This window comes from Egretta garzetta, unplaced genomic scaffold, assembly GCF_000687185.1.
Source record: "Egretta garzetta isolate BGI_Z169 unplaced genomic scaffold, ASM68718v1 scaffold204, whole genome shotgun sequence".
In the NCBI taxonomy this organism is placed as follows: domain Eukaryota; kingdom Metazoa; phylum Chordata; class Aves; order Pelecaniformes; family Ardeidae; genus Egretta; species Egretta garzetta.
The window spans coordinates 4,588,173-4,604,089 of record NW_009259424.1 but is presented as its reverse complement, the minus strand read 5'-3'; the positions used below and the strand labels follow the sequence as shown (position 1 = coordinate 4,604,089).

The following is a 15,917-nucleotide window of genomic DNA, read 5'->3' as shown; positions in this document are numbered from 1 at the left end:
GGGATGTTAGTCTTCAAACAGGCGTTTTGAGGCTCTGCAGATACTGGCGTGGATTTCTGACTGCTCGTTTCCTTCGATTTAATAAAGGACATCGTTGGTGGACGAAGTTTGGACACTTTCTGACTCTGTTTACCCTTTAGGTTATCCTGACCAGATGTTGGCTGTAGCTGAGTCGAACTACTTGATGGTAGAAATTCAGGTTCCTTGGAAGCAGCGGAATGATTTGCAGATCGTGCGAGAACGGCCATTGTAGGAGGCACTAAAGCATTTGGGGGCTTTGCAATTCTTAAAGTCTTTGGCCGAGAAGCCTGGTTTGTGAGTGAGGGTTGACCTTTCACAGCTAATTCAGTCTGCACCTCTCTAACATCAGCTCGTGTAGAGGTCTGAAAACAGGAACGAGACGGTAATGTACCTTCTTTATTACTAGCCACCTCTCCAGGGTCTTCAGTATTTTTATTTTTCAAATTTTCCAAATATGATGCATTCTCATTTTTTATGTTTAACTGTATGCTCATTAAAGTGTTTCCATCATTCAGGCTATTTGTGAGAGAGAGATTTGCAGCATTTTGATTCTGATGATTGCTATTTTCATGCAGACCATGTTTAGGATATTCACTGTGGGCCTCGATATGTGGCATTTTTATTAGTTTTCCCTGGGCGAGGTCTGTGGAACTGGGAAGGCTGCTGGAAGGCTGTAGTACTTGAGGCTGTTAACGAGAAAAGAATACAGTAATATATTAGGCAAAGAAAACACCAGGTAACGTTCTGAGTCCAACGTGCGCTGACTGGATGCTTGATAAGGGCTGTATATCTGTTTTATTTAAATCAAAACTTTTACTTTGGCAAAACAGGATGGTTCATGGGACATGTACAAATGTGACTTGTAACTTAAGTGGAAAAAAATTATACCAGCACTGAAATACGTAACAACGTAAAGACAAAAAAGAAACTGATTAACTTAAAAAAAGAAACACTGAAAAGGCATCATTGATGGTTTCACCTAAATCTGCAGGACAGCGTAAGAATGGCACCCAAGTACCGATCAATTCTGACTCGAGTGCTTAATAAACAAATGCAACGGCTATCAGACTGCATCCGTCTTAATTTCTATTCGCTGCATGCTCAAGTTAACTATCCCAAACCTTTTATTGATGTCCTATACTGTACAGGCAGGAAAGGAGTTCAATGGACCACATGAATTTACAGTGCAATTTCCTTGCCTTATTGAGATCAGAAAATTTGATACAGGTACGTTGTAATTCGGCTACTGGCTGGACTTGGGTAACTGCTTCATCTTGAATGGATTTCAAGTGGGCCGATAAAGAAACCATCTTCAACAAAGCAGTACAACAGAGTACACGTGAAGCCAGAGATCATGGACTACTACACTGATGACCAAGGGATAACTTAATGAAGATTTTACATTTTATCGGAAGATACAATCTGATCAGATATGTATCAGACAAGAGAATTTGCCGGTACCTCTCCTGGGTCATTTCTATTTTCTGTTTGCTCTTCCCTGTAAAAAGACTTTAAAGATTAATGTGTGCGCTAGCTTCACAAACATATCCTAGACCGGCAACTTCTATACAGAACTTGGAAGAATTTTTAATCATTCTTCAATTCATAACAAAACCCAAAATCTATTAAAACTTAACCTTTTTAACAAGTTTCAGGTTTGGATGATTTTATCATTTATAAAGGGGGGTAACCAAACTACCACAAGCTAGTCTCATCCCTAAACTACTTGAATTCTCACCAATTGATAGATTGCATGCACCTAGTAAACAGGCTTATAATATTTGTTTACTAGCAAAATACAGTCAGTAAAAAAGAAGCAATGTTTGTCTTCAAGAGATTTGACTAGAAATGTCACTGCAGTCACTCTCGTGAGTAAGCCAATTATTTGTCTGGTCTTTTTAGCTCTTCTTGGAATCAGCAGGCAAGATGTAAGGATAGCTGCGCGTGCCAATGTCCTGCCACACTGCTGGGATGACAGCACGTCTCAAGATTCTTTAAGCTTTTCATCTTTTTCCTGGCAGGATTACTACTGAAAAGTGAATCCTCAAAATTCCTCATCAAGAAAAAAAATGAATGGTAATGAGAGAAACGTCAAGGTTTCTCAGTCTAATGATGATTTAGTAGCAGTTTTTCCCTTTACAATATACCGGTTCTACCTGTAAGCAAAGGCAACGTCTAAACCGGACCAGCAACATCAGCAAGCGATAGACAGGTACGTGCAAACATGTTGAGCAGTCTGAAAACGATTGCTTTGGAAAGAGGGAGGAGGAGAATTAAAAAAGGGAAAAAAAGCCTTCAAAGTGGTGTCAAATGAGTATCAAAACATTATTCCTTACGTGACCAAAACTAGCCTAATTTTCTGAATCCTTCTGAACCAAGCAATCCTACAAGAAAGAAGTACTAAACACAATTAATAATTCAATACATTAAAAGAGTTACAGCTTAAAAAAAATGAATCCTCCAGATATTTTTGTCATTTTTCAGTGTTTATGTAATGGGTTACAGAATTCATTATGCTTCCAGCTTAGGAGCTGACAGATAGATGTTGGCCAAGATTATTTATTGATTTGAGACCTCACCTGCAAAAACAAAACTGCTAAAAATGAGTGCAGAAACCAAAGTACTATGTACCTGATTCCCATACAAATACTTGCAACAAATAATTCAAATTTTCTAATCCTAATTGAAGTCAAAAATTAGTATGTTTATAGCAAACAGTACTGGTTCAAATTCTAATATGTAAAACAATTGTCAGAAAAGGTTTTCCCCTCACCTAGAAAGGGTTTCTAAATGCTCATCTTCAAAAAATGCAGATAAAGATCTAATCTGAGTGTTGCAAATCCTAACTTTGTATCAAATAATCCTAATTATGAATCAGCAAAATGAAAAATTTCTAATTTACAGAAGAAACTAAATCTGTATGGAAATTTGAGTTAAACACAAAATTACCTGACATAAAGCAAAGAAGCAAACTTTCGATAATGCTATTTTGAGTTCTTTTGACAAAAGCTAGGTATTATTTGAGCTTTTCCATTTGGACAATTATGCATTTTAAATATAAAAATAGCCAAATACCTATTTTCCTCATTATCCTTCATAACCCAAAAAGGTCTAAGCAGCTTACTACCCAGAAAGTTAGCAATTCAGAGGTAGAAAACAGCTACATGCTCAGAATTATGAGGACACTAAAGCTATGGTATCATCTTTGCTAAGTCGTTTTAAATACTGTACTATTTTCTAATTTTGTATTTCTACTTTCTATATTCTGTCTAATTATCATGATTACCGATTATAACCTCTTCAAATTGCTACACGCCTTAACATTCAAGATGATGCTGAAAGCAGAGAAACACCACTTCCAAAATATGCAAGTAAGAGTTCACAAGGTATCTAACACTGAAAACTGCATTATCTTCATCCACAGCTTATATCTTGGCCTTATGCGCAAGTTTTCCTTTTACAAGTGAAGTATTAATAAATTATGACCATGTTATCAGTCCAAAAAGCAGCCAGCAGAAGGACTAGTACTCGGTGAATTCCATCATGAGAAGGAGGGGAAATAGAAAGACAAAGACGCATTCCACCTCCTAGACATAGTATTTTATTTCATGGAAGTCTTAACAAAAAAAAAAAGTTTGTCATCTGCATTGCTTTGAGTGCACTTCTGAAAGTGTTTCGGGGTGGGACAGACCATGACTTGGTGTAGACTGTCATGCTAGCCAGGCTTCTATTTTTGTCCCATAAAGAAAATATTCAGGCAGACAAACACCTGCATTCCCTTGGGATGGTCCTAAAATGTAAAGTTGGATTCTAAAACATTTCAAGTGCAATGTAACTGAAGAAAATGAGTTCTCCCCAAATTGAAAGTGCATTGGACAAAACGCTTTGGGCACAAGCTCCTTTTTGCACAACAAAGAAACACTTCTCTGTACCAGCAAAAGCTTCAAAGACTTGTAGGTATTGATGCACTAATCAAAATTACTAAGTTACAGTCCCTACCGCATTAACTTTAGAGATTTTTCTCTTACTTCTCTCAAGTAAACCTGGCTGTTACATCATCCAGAGAAAAATGACAACATATCCACGAAGAGGATTACCATTACTACACAGTTATTGAACCACTAAGCCTGTATGAGCTTTGTGTTCGAAAACAGAGACAAGTATGTTATACGGATAAAGAAGTTAAATCAATGTGGTCATGACAGTGATATTCATCGCAATATCACTACTTTAAAATTCCCTTTGGTTTTGCTTTGGTTATTCGCTACCTCTAACCTCAATCCCCATCCCTATTCCCTATACGATACCGCTGTAGAATGAAATAAAAGCATTTTCTCTCCCTGCAGTATTTTGAGGAACGAAGGAAGTGAAGCAATGGGAAATTTGAGAACTGCATGCACATCTCCGATAGACATGCATCATGCATAAGGCAAAAAAAACCAACAGTGAAAATGCGTGAGGAGGAGATGGGAAGAAATCTGAAGTTGTACTGTACCACGCTTTATCACAGAAGTAATGGACTAACTTCTCAACTCCTTGCCAATGGCATAATGGGAAAGCAGAGACAAGAAAAAGACAAGGACAATGATGTCAGAGGACCAAGACAAAACAATGAGCAATTGCCATGACAGCACTGCAACTTTTCACCATTTAAATAGCAATTACCATGTCCCCCATTGGGTTTTAATCCACTTTCCAGAAACAAAGGTAGCAATAGCATTGAAGTAATGCAGTACAAATAATAATTATAGCAAGACCCGCTCGGAATACCTCCGCTCTTATAAACTTGAAATCTTTTAACACAGTTCATCTCTTACACTTCAAATACTGTTTAGAGCTGTAACCAGAATTTGTGCATACAATTACAGCTGTGTATATCCAAAATATTTGCACCCATGGACATACATGTTAGGTATCTAACAGCGAACAACAATGCCATAAGATACACTGTGTTACATATTTTGACCACGTTGCCCATACTGTTTAATAACCCATCTTCCTAGCAACTTGCTCATGAGCCTGAAGAGACTCCAAACTACCACTTTTTTGGGGGTTGGGTTGTTGTTGGTTTTTTTGGGGTTTGTTTGTTTGTTTTCCTGGCAGGGGGCAAGGAGGAAGAGGCCAGACACAACACAAACTCTGCTACATAAATTTTTCATTTTCTGATCGGTCCTGACATCCCTTATCTCACTGCTTTGGTGCAGAATAAGCTGTCATTTCACAGCCTTCATTTGAAGGCATGGCCTGTCTGAAAGGCTACACCGGAAAGCACTAATTTTCTACCTCTGGAAAACATCAACATTTCACACCTTAAATCTGTAGCATTTGGCAATATCTTAAGTTTAGATTTTTTTTTTTTTTTCTTCTCCTCCCTTTCAGGTAGCTATATTATACCCACAGTTCAACATTGTAAAATACGATTCCACAGTATGGAGTATAACTTCAAATAATGATACAAAACAACCCTAATTTTTTTTTTTTTAATGGAGGTAGTAAAATAATTGGTAATATGGCATAGCATTTTTTTTTCTGCATAGTCTGTATAAAAGATATTTTTGTCATTTTTCAGTGTTTATGTAATGGGTTACAGAATTCATTATGCTTCCAGCTTAGGAGCTGACAGACAGATGTTGGCCAAGATTATTTATTGATTTGAGACCTCATCTGCAAAAACAAAACTGCTAAAAATGAGTGCAGAAACCAAAGTACTATGTACCTGATTCCCATACAAATACTTGCAACAAATAATTCAAATTTTCTAATCCTAATTGAAGTCAAAAATTAGTATGTTTATAGCAAACAGTACTGGTTCAAATTCTAATATGTAAAACAATTGTCAGAAAAGGTTTTCCCCTCACCTAGAAAGGGTTTCTAAATGCTCATCTTCAAAAAATGCAGATAAAGATCTAATCTGAGTGTTGCAAATCCTAACTTTGTATCAAATAATCCTAATTATGAATCAGCAAAATGAAAAATTTCTAATTTACAGAAGAAACTAAATCTGTATGGAAATTTGAGTTAAACACAAAATTACCTGACATAAAGCAAAGAAGCAAACTTTCGATAATGCTATTTTGAGTTCTTTTGACAAAAACTAGGTATTATTTGAGCTTTTCCATTTGGACAATTATGCATTTTAAATATAAAAATAGCCAAATACCTATTTTCCTCATTATCCTTCATAACCCAAAAAGGTCTAAGCAGCTTACTACCCAGAAAGTTAGCAATTCAGAGGTAGAAAACAGCTACATGCTCAGAATTATGAGGACACTAAAGCTATGGTATCATCTTTGCTAAGTCGTTTTAAATACTGTACTATTTTCTAATTTTGTATTTCTACTTTCTATATTCTGTCTAATTATCATGATTACCGATTATAACCTCTTCAAATTGCTACACGCCTTAACATTCAAGATGATGCTGAAAGCAGAGAAACACCACTTCCAAAATATGCAAGTAAGAGTTCACAAGGTATCTAACACTGAAAACTGCATTATCTTCATCCACAGCTTATATCTTGGCCTTATGCGCAAGTTTTCCTTTTACAAGTGAAGTATTAATAAATTATGACCATGTTATCAGTCCAAAAAGCAGCCAGCAGAAGGACTAGTACTCGGTGAATTCCATCATGAGAAGGAGGGGAAATAGAAAGACAAAGACGCATTCCACCTCCTAGACATAGTATTTTATTTCATGGAAGTCTTAACAAAAAAAAAAAGTTTGTCATCTGCATTGCTTTGAGTGCACTTCTGAAAGTGTTTCGGGGTGGGACAGACCATGACTTGGTGTAGACTGTCATGCTAGCCAGGCTTCTATTTTTGTCCCATAAAGAAAATATTCAGGCAGACAAACACCTGCATTCCCTTGGGATGGTCCTAAAATGTAAAGTTGGATTCTAAAACATTTCAAGTGCAATGTAACTGAAGAAAATGAGTTCTCCCCAAATTGAAAGTGCATTGGACAAAACGCTTTGGGCACAAGCTCCTTTTTGCACAACAAAGAAACACTTCTCTGTACCAGCAAAAGCTTCAAAGACTTGTAGGTATTGATGCACTAATCAAAATTACTAAGTTACAGTCCCTACCGCATTAACTTTAGAGATTTTTCTCTTACTTCTCTCAAGTAAACCTGGCTGTTACATCATCCAGAGAAAAATGACAACATATCCACGAAGAGGATTACCATTACTACACAGTTATTGAACCACTAAGCCTGTATGAGCTTTGTGTTCGAAAACAGAGACAAGTATGTTATACGGATAAAGAAGTTAAATCAATGTGGTCATGACAGTGATATTCATCGCAATATCACTACTTTAAAATTCCCTTTGGTTTTGCTTTGGTTATTCGCTACCTCTAACCTCAATCCCCATCCCTATTCCCTATACGATACCGCTGTAGAATGAAATAAAAGCATTTTCTCTCCCTGCAGTATTTTGAGGAACGAAGGAAGTGAAGCAATGGGAAATTTGAGAACTGCATGCACATCTCCGATAGACATGCATCATGCATAAGGCAAAAAAAACCAACAGTGAAAATGCGTGAGGAGGAGATGGGAAGAAATCTGAAGTTGTACTGTACCACGCTTTATCACAGAAGTAATGGACTAACTTCTCAACTCCTTGCCAATGGCATAATGGGAAAGCAGAGACAAGAAAAAGACAAGGACAATGATGTCAGAGGACCAAGACAAAACAATGAGCAATTGCCATGACAGCACTGCAACTTTTCACCATTTAAATAGCAATTACCATGTCCCCCATTGGGTTTTAATCCACTTTCCAGAAACAAAGGTAGCAATAGCATTGAAGTAATGCAGTACAAATAATAATTATAGCAAGACCCGCTCGGAATACCTCCGCTCTTATAAACTTGAAATCTTTTAACACAGTTCATCTCTTACACTTCAAATACTGTTTAGAGCTGTAACCAGAATTTGTGCATACAATTACAGCTGTGTATATCCAAAATATTTGCACCCATGGACATACATGTTAGGTATCTAACAGCGAACAACAATGCCATAAGATACACTGTGTTACATATTTTGACCACGTTGCCCATACTGTTTAATAACCCATCTTCCTAGCAACTTGCTCATGAGCCTGAAGAGACTCCAAACTACCACTTTTTTGGGGGTTGGGTTGTTGTTGGTTTTTTTGGGGTTTGTTTGTTTGTTTTCCTGGCAGGGGGCAAGGAGGAAGAGGCCAGACACAACACAAACTCTGCTACATAAATTTTTCATTTTCTGATCGGTCCTGACATCCCTTATCTCACTGCTTTGGTGCAGAATAAGCTGTCATTTCACAGCCTTCATTTGAAGGCATGGCCTGTCTGAAAGGCTACACCGGAAAGCACTAATTTTCTACCTCTGGAAAACATCAACATTTCACACCTTAAATCTGTAGCATTTGGCAATATCTTAAGTTTAGATTTTTTTTTTTTCTTCTCCTCCCTTTCAGGTAGCTATATTATACCCACAGTTCAACATTGTAAAATACGATTCCACAGTATGGAGTATAACTTCAAATAATGATACAAAACAACCCTAATTTTTTTTTTTTTAATGGAGGTAGTAAAATAATTGGTAATATGGCATAGCATTTTTTTTTCTGCATAGTCTGTATAAAAACCCCAACTTAAAGAAAAATGCTGCCTTTTTCCAAGAAAAATTACTAAAAGTAATATGTAACTACATCAAGGCAGGCGTTTCATCCATAAATACAGATATATGTCCAACAGGCAAATATGACCACATGTAAAATTAAGTTTCGTTTGTAAATATATACTTAATTAGGCACAAGAGACATTACTCATAGTCCAATCTGCAACTACCCAACCTGGGAGAAGGGAGTTTTTCTTTAAAGACATTTCTTCATATAGCTGAACACTCATCTCAGAGCAAAAATCAATACATATAGTGGACAGTAATGTAATGATCCCATTTTAAATAATTTGCCAACTCTCTTAACATGAGCCATAGAACTTCCAAGATGTTATTCTGAAGCAGCTTTGTTCTGCTAACACCAACACTTTGCATGTGTTTGCAAGAACCTGAATCAAGTTTGGAAACATTTTGTAGTGTTAAATAACACACCCTTGTTTAAATAAAAAATAAAAAAATAAAAAAACCCAACCCCCCAAAAAACCCCCCAAAACCCCCAAGCATGATAAAAGCAAAGTCTGGACCTGATTTATAGTCAATGTGCATACAGCAGCTTTCTTGCTGGTGATAAAAAGCTATGAGAGTTCATAACTGGTTTATCGGCAATGTGTACTCTAAATACTGTATTTCTAGAGATGCATCATTAAAACTCCTGAATGCAAATGCAAATGTTTAAAATTGTATTGAAGAAAGTTTGCTATGTCATCAAATCATACCCTATAACCAAGAGAAAAATAAAGGACCGCTACCTAAGAGTTGAGGTCAAGACACATATGGGAGTTATAGGAATAAAAATATACAATTTTGTTCATAAAACAAGAAAAATCAATGTGCTATTATGAAAGTGCTTACAAAATACAAAATGTTGAATTGTTTCCAAGGCTGTTGAAACAACATGAAGTTAATAAAAGTATTAAAAATTAATTCTCATTGAAAGTGCAAAATATATATCCATCCTAAAGCGTGTTAACAAAGTGCAGTGACACGGCAAGTTCATCGGGCAGGTTAAGCAGTAGGTACGCTGACATTGCAACTGCTGCTAATAGAGAAAGAACTGTAAGCATACGATAGCGATGTAATATTACGTAGCAGGGATATATTACCCATCCTGTACAGCAGCAGTAAAATTATATTACAGTATATAAACAACTAAATATGAACAGTTCACAGATTTATTCTCTCATAATCTACAGTGCTTGTAAGTGATCTATGTATCCATCAGCTATCAACAACATAGTGAAGAAACCTGCAGTATTCACAAGCACAGAAGATAGTTTAGGTTCAGGATCCGGAAGTTAAAGGAGAAATACTTGAATTCCAAGATCTCCAGACAGGAAACACAGCCAAATGGAAACTGAGACTACTTCATGTTCCTACCACCTTCTCTATAGTACTGCAAGAGAACACTAACAGTGACTTTAAAGCTGTCGTCTTATTCTCGGTGGTGGTACCCAGCTCACCACTTGCCTCGAAACCCCACGTGTGGGATTCCATACTAGCTCAAAAGCCAGCAGACCTAAAACCACTGAACCAAGGGTAATGTGGGAAAAGAAGGATGCTAGTGATAATTCCAGTAATGTTCTACTTTATGGGACTCTTCATACAGCGTTAAATCATTGATTTTGCAAGACTGCCAGTAAAAATGTCCAAGAAACCTCCTAATTTATACTGTATTTTTCTTCTCAGTATTTATGTTTTGATCAAACCTAAGGCTTAAAGAAAAAGCCAGGAACACTAAGTTATAGGAAAGATTTATTTTCCTAAGCGGTAGGTTAATTATAGTTTAGGTTAATTAGTCAATGGCCAGTTTTCATCTACTTTATTTCTTTTACTAGTAATTCAGAGAATTTAATGCTTATAGATGTGTACTAAAAAATCCAACCTGCTTTAGCAATGGAAGTTTGCTATGGGATCCCTGAATAAGAAGCTGCTGCCATTAGTGGAGCAATGAGGTGGGGGCTCAGAGAACCGGTAAGAGATTAGCCAAGTTTTCTTCTTTGGTTAAGCAGTCCGTGTGAAGGATGCGACACCAGAGGCACACATCTGGCGGCTCAGACACCACCCTCCCATGCTGACTCCCCAAACCGTGACATTTATATGCTCCTCAGGTCTCAAACCAATCTTTTTCAATTCAGACTCTCTGCTGACAGGACATCAAAATAGCCAGGCTGTGCTACTGCGGCCCTCTGCTCAGGAACAGAAGACGTGATGATCAGCTTTAGGGGTTCCACGCTCGTTACACACACACACACCAAACACCACAGGAGAATGAAGCACATCCCTCCATCGCATAGAGAAAAGCCTATGAAACAGGCTGTGCGTTCCTGATGAACTCTTTAGATGAACATTGTCACAGAAACTTCAAGAGAGTATTTGAAACCCAATTTACAAAACAGTGTACAAGATTTTTTTTTTTTCTTGTAATAAGTTAGGATTGTTGCAATCTGAAATATATGCAAGCTTCGTTTTCCAAGGTGCTGCTTGCGCTTCAGATCTCCTGGAAATATTACTTTGTTTCCATACTTTTACTTTATCCTTTATTTCTTGTCCAAATACACTCTTGGGCTTTGCTAGGCAGTCAAACACACTGTAATTCTCAAATTACAGTACATTTAAAAAATATAACTTTAGCTTTACAAACTAGTTATATTTCTTTGAACAATTATCTGTTTATAATGCAATACCAAAGCACAAAATAAGACTTACCATTTCTCTATGTCTACGTAAGCATACAGTTTTAAAATCAGCAATTGTCTTTTGTTTTGCAGATCCAAGCCAAGAGAACAAACGCATCTTATATCAGCCCACATTGTAGCTAGCACATAAGGAATGTTAATAAATCATGCAAGTTTTGCAACAGCCACTTCAATGTATTAGAAGCCTTTTTACAACAAATACCGAGAGGGGGGGGAAAAAAAAAAAAATTAGTTTCAGGGAAGCCATTCTGAAAAGTTGAGAGAACTTCTCATGAGAGGCAATGAAAACGACGCTTTCTCATCAACATTTTTATGTACATCCACAATGTATTTATGTAAATACATCCACATATGCACGCATGCAGACTCATGAGCAAACAGAACACATACACAAACAGGATAGTATATTACAGCCATGAAAAGGAAAGGGAAAATGCAGCAAGCAAGATTTATGTTAAGACAAGACGGGAAACAAGGGCCTACTTGGGTTTGCCTGAAGAACCGCTGAAGTAAATCAGCGTTTAATAACTGTTATAAAGCTATAAGTTGTAGCTGCTTATACGCTGGCTGAAGGAAGCATTTTGGTTAGCCACAGACTATCGTGTATGCCTGTAAATCTGCCTGAGAAAGGAGGGTACTACGAGATGAACAGTGCGTGCAAAGGGGAAGCTTCTACTGGAACACGGTGAGGGAGATGAGTGAGAGGTACAGACTCACTCTGTCTGCGGTGCGGTGGAACAGTCCGAGGGATGCCCTGGAATGAGCCCTGCCAGGGAGAGAAGGAGGGAGCAGAATACCCACCCTGTGCAGAAAGAGAGAGGGGGAGAAGTATAATAAAAAAAGAGAACAGGGAAAAAACAAGACACCAAAAAGCCACACCATTCTTTTTCCCCCAGAAAGGTATCATTATATTTCCCAGTTGTTCTACTTTGTAAAAGCAAAATGCTACGTGCTACTAAGCCCAGAGGAAAAACGACATCATGATGCCCTAAACTACTCAGATATCTTACAAAATACCTCCATTTTTGTTCAATATATAGGCACACATTTCTGTTAAAGATTTTTTTTAAGGGAAAAGTATAGGAGCTGAGCTTTTCTTGTTAAAAAAAACACGCTAAAAATTGTACTTTTTTTTACAGCTTTGAAAAATGTTTTAAAAATGCATCACCAAGCAGTAAGTTGCTTAATACTAATCTACCGGAAAAGCAGTCAGCTTTAGTTTACAACAAAAAATTTCTAATGCATAGAAACAGATTTGCTAGCAAATCCTGGTGCTGTAGAGTCCACTTCACTGATATTTTGGTAGCATTATTAAATGTGAAAGAGGAGAGGTGACACAACTGTTTCCCTTGCACTTTGCTCCTGGAGCTTGAGCCTTCCATTACAGGATCAGAGAAGCGGGTACGCCCGTGCCGTGCAGGGTTTGCCTGTCAGATGTTTCAGATCACCACAGAAGTGACACACTCTGGTTGCTGCGTTCTCCAAACAAGAAAGTCATTTTATGCAGTCTATCATTTTCTCCATACCCTTACCTTTAAAAGAAATCTATCCAAGCTGGAACTGCCATCTTAAATCACATAACCTTGATTTCCTATTTCAGCAAGACAGGTTTAAGTCTTTACAAGCCCTTCACCGTTCAGCAGCTGAAAACTTCTGCTTTTCTGAGTTCTGGAATATTAGTGCTATCAGTAATGACTGCCATTGCCTCCTGGCTACCAGCAACCAGCAGATACCGACAGCAACCAGCTGGCATAAGATGTCTGAATGAACCTCTACATCAAAGAAAACAGGAACACGGTTTGCTCCTCCTCCCAAATTTTGCTGCTGGCATACCTGCTGCAGATCCTACCACCAGGGCTGGACAAACAATGAAGTAGTATTTTATTTCCATGCTTCTTTTAAAAGAATGTTAAGCATCACGTTATTAGTATAAGAAATACTCTGCTTTTATTTATCCTAGCAAAATTTTAAATCCTTCTCTGACCTTCCAGTTATCCTAATCTAGTTAGGTTTTATCCACCACTACTCCAAGTTTCAGTACTGCTAAGATGTAACTTAATAACACATGCTTTTAGCCGAGTCTTAGGATTTGCTTGCCAGAACATTTAGAACAGGAAATAAAGAAAAAATCTGACAAGACTTCTTCATTCTTCTTCAGAAGCAGAGATAAAACAATTATCGGAGCAAAAATCAAGGAAAAAATGAAAGAAGTTCTTCAATCTGATTATCTCTAGCTGGAGATATTGATTACCTAATGTGTTCTTACAGTCCTCCATCAGTAGCCATTAACATCAACACAATTTGTAGACTGCTGCGTGAAAGAACAACAGTACTAGCTTCAGTCAAGTAGTATGACAAAATATAATATGTTGCATCAGCTGAGTAGGTATTAAATAGAGAAATACTCCTGGGAATAAGATTAATCAATCAATGATTGACAAGGCATTAACAAAAGCTTTGGATTTTCACAGCAGTGTACAAAAGAACACTTCATTTTTCAGGCTTGTTCACATTTCATCCTAACTTCAGGGTGGTGGAACAACAACAAAAAAATCTTTCCATTTTCTAAACATTTCATCCTAACTTCAGGGTGGTGGAACAACAAAAAAATCTTTCCATTTTCTAAATGTTAACTGAACCTCCAGACAGTAAAAAGCCAGGTATCATCAGGGATAGGACTCATCTTGCAGAGACTGGTTTGAGTGGGCAATGGGCTTTTTTCAGATTTCTTTGAAAATTTTAACGCATTAAATTAAGAAGGGAGGTGAAAATTTTATATCCTCTCCCTTCCTCTCTCTAAAAGGAGCGATTAAGACAAGTACCAGCCATACATACATAGCAGATACGATACTATTGTAAAAGCAGAGAACTATTTAGATGTCTTGATACATTCCAGTAATTTTTAAGCATCCACATTAGCACTTCAAAGCACAGCACTAAGTACAGTCTTCTCAATAATTCTTCATGGTATTTACTCATTGCTCTGACTAGGGAAGTAAATGAAGAAAGCACAAGTAACTTCCTTCAGTGATTTGCCTGCTAAGCTGGACAGCTGCCCAGGCCCGGTTCAGCCCCCTTCTCCCAAATGCCTGAGAACGTTCTCTAATCTGGGAAGCAGAAGAACTAGCTCTTCCTCTGGCAGCAGTCTCGAGAGCTTACGCTGCTCCACACAGGCAAGCGTCAAATAAGCGTCGGATTTCTTATTTAGAAAAAAATCTTAACAAACATTGTTTAATTGTACATCAAATAAGGTAATTAAAATTAATATCAATTGAACCAAGTAAGTACCAGGAAATACAGCAGTGGGAATTTATTAAGATGGGTATTATCAATTACGCTGACTTGACAAGTGATAAAGGTTGTACCGATCCTGTAGATACAGGACAATAAGACAGAAGTATCTGGAAATAAGCCTGGCTTATGAAAAGATGACTTGTCTTTTAATAGTGTTTTACAAAACTCCAGCAAATTTACAAAGCTTTCTCCTTTAAATCGGAACTCACATCCATCCCCTTCTATTAGTCAAATGTACGCTGAAGTTCCTAAGAAATCCAAAGAACAGGAAAAAAAGACACATGCACTAATAAGCAGGCCTCCTCAGATGATGGTACATATTCAAAATACACAGAAAATGTGGCAGTTTCCCACTAAATATAGGGTAGAAGAAAATCCTGAATCACAATTTATTTTATGCTTGATTATTAAAAAGTCTATTGTGCTCATAAGCCTGCAATACTAGAATTTAAAGATAAGAACAAGACTTACCTCAGCTTCTATGAAAAAAACCCCAAACCAACAAACATTTGATGGTGGTATTCTGGGTTCTTGAAGCCTGGTCTGATGCAAGTCTTTCCACTTGCACTTTAATGTTAGGCAACAGTCAGAACAGTTCCTCCCCCAAGCTGTTACATGCAGCCAGCCACTAAACTTAAATCCCATTCCTCTCATTTCCCAGATACTGGAATTGTGAAATAGCAAGAACATCCCAAAAGATAAGCAATTCAGAATTTTAAACACCAGGCAAAACAGGAGACTCAGGAGTGGAAAAATAAGAGCAGCTGAAATAAAGCAGCCTACAAGCCAGAATGAAATGATGGATGTTCTGCAGAGATCCTGATGAATTACACAATTGCTGCTAAGCGCTTTATGAAGTTCTGACCCTAACTGCACCGGAAAACCTGTTGTGTTTTGGGAGGGTTTTTTTGTGGGGTTTTTTTGGGTTTTTTTTTGTTTTTTTTTTTTTTTCCCCCCCTCCTTTGTTTTAAAGGCTACTATGAGGATATCAAGGCCAGAGTTTCCCATTGCTATGAAGAGACTTCAGCCTTAGAATAAGCAATCACATGAACAAAAGCAATTGCTTCTGCCAGAAAAGGATAAAAGGAATATTTCCAAGTGATTGCTGCATAGTAATTTTAGGCCAATGGCCAAATATTCCAGCTCTTTTCCTGAGGACACACCTATATACAAAACTGCTACTGCTTTACAAAGTCTTTTCTGTTGCAGAAACACGAATACAGGAAAGATCCATTTTTTATC

The 15,917-nt window shown here is 37.4% G+C and overlaps 1 protein-coding gene across 1 annotated transcript in view; it reads right to left on the bottom strand.

Moving 5' to 3' along the window:
- Window positions 1-545: 545 nt before the first annotated feature.
- CCSER2 (coiled-coil serine rich protein 2) overlaps window positions 546-15,917 on the bottom strand; it is a 60,909-nt gene continuing 45,537 nt past the window's right edge. The window contains exons 9-10 of the mRNA XM_009637021.2: window positions 12,099-12,183; window positions 546-707 (exon numbers count right to left, since the gene is read on the bottom strand). Of these exons, the coding sequence (XP_009635316.1) occupies window positions 613-707; window positions 12,099-12,183 (180 nt within the window). The 3' untranslated portion in view covers window positions 546-612. The remainder of the gene's footprint in view (window positions 708-12,098; window positions 12,184-15,917) is intronic.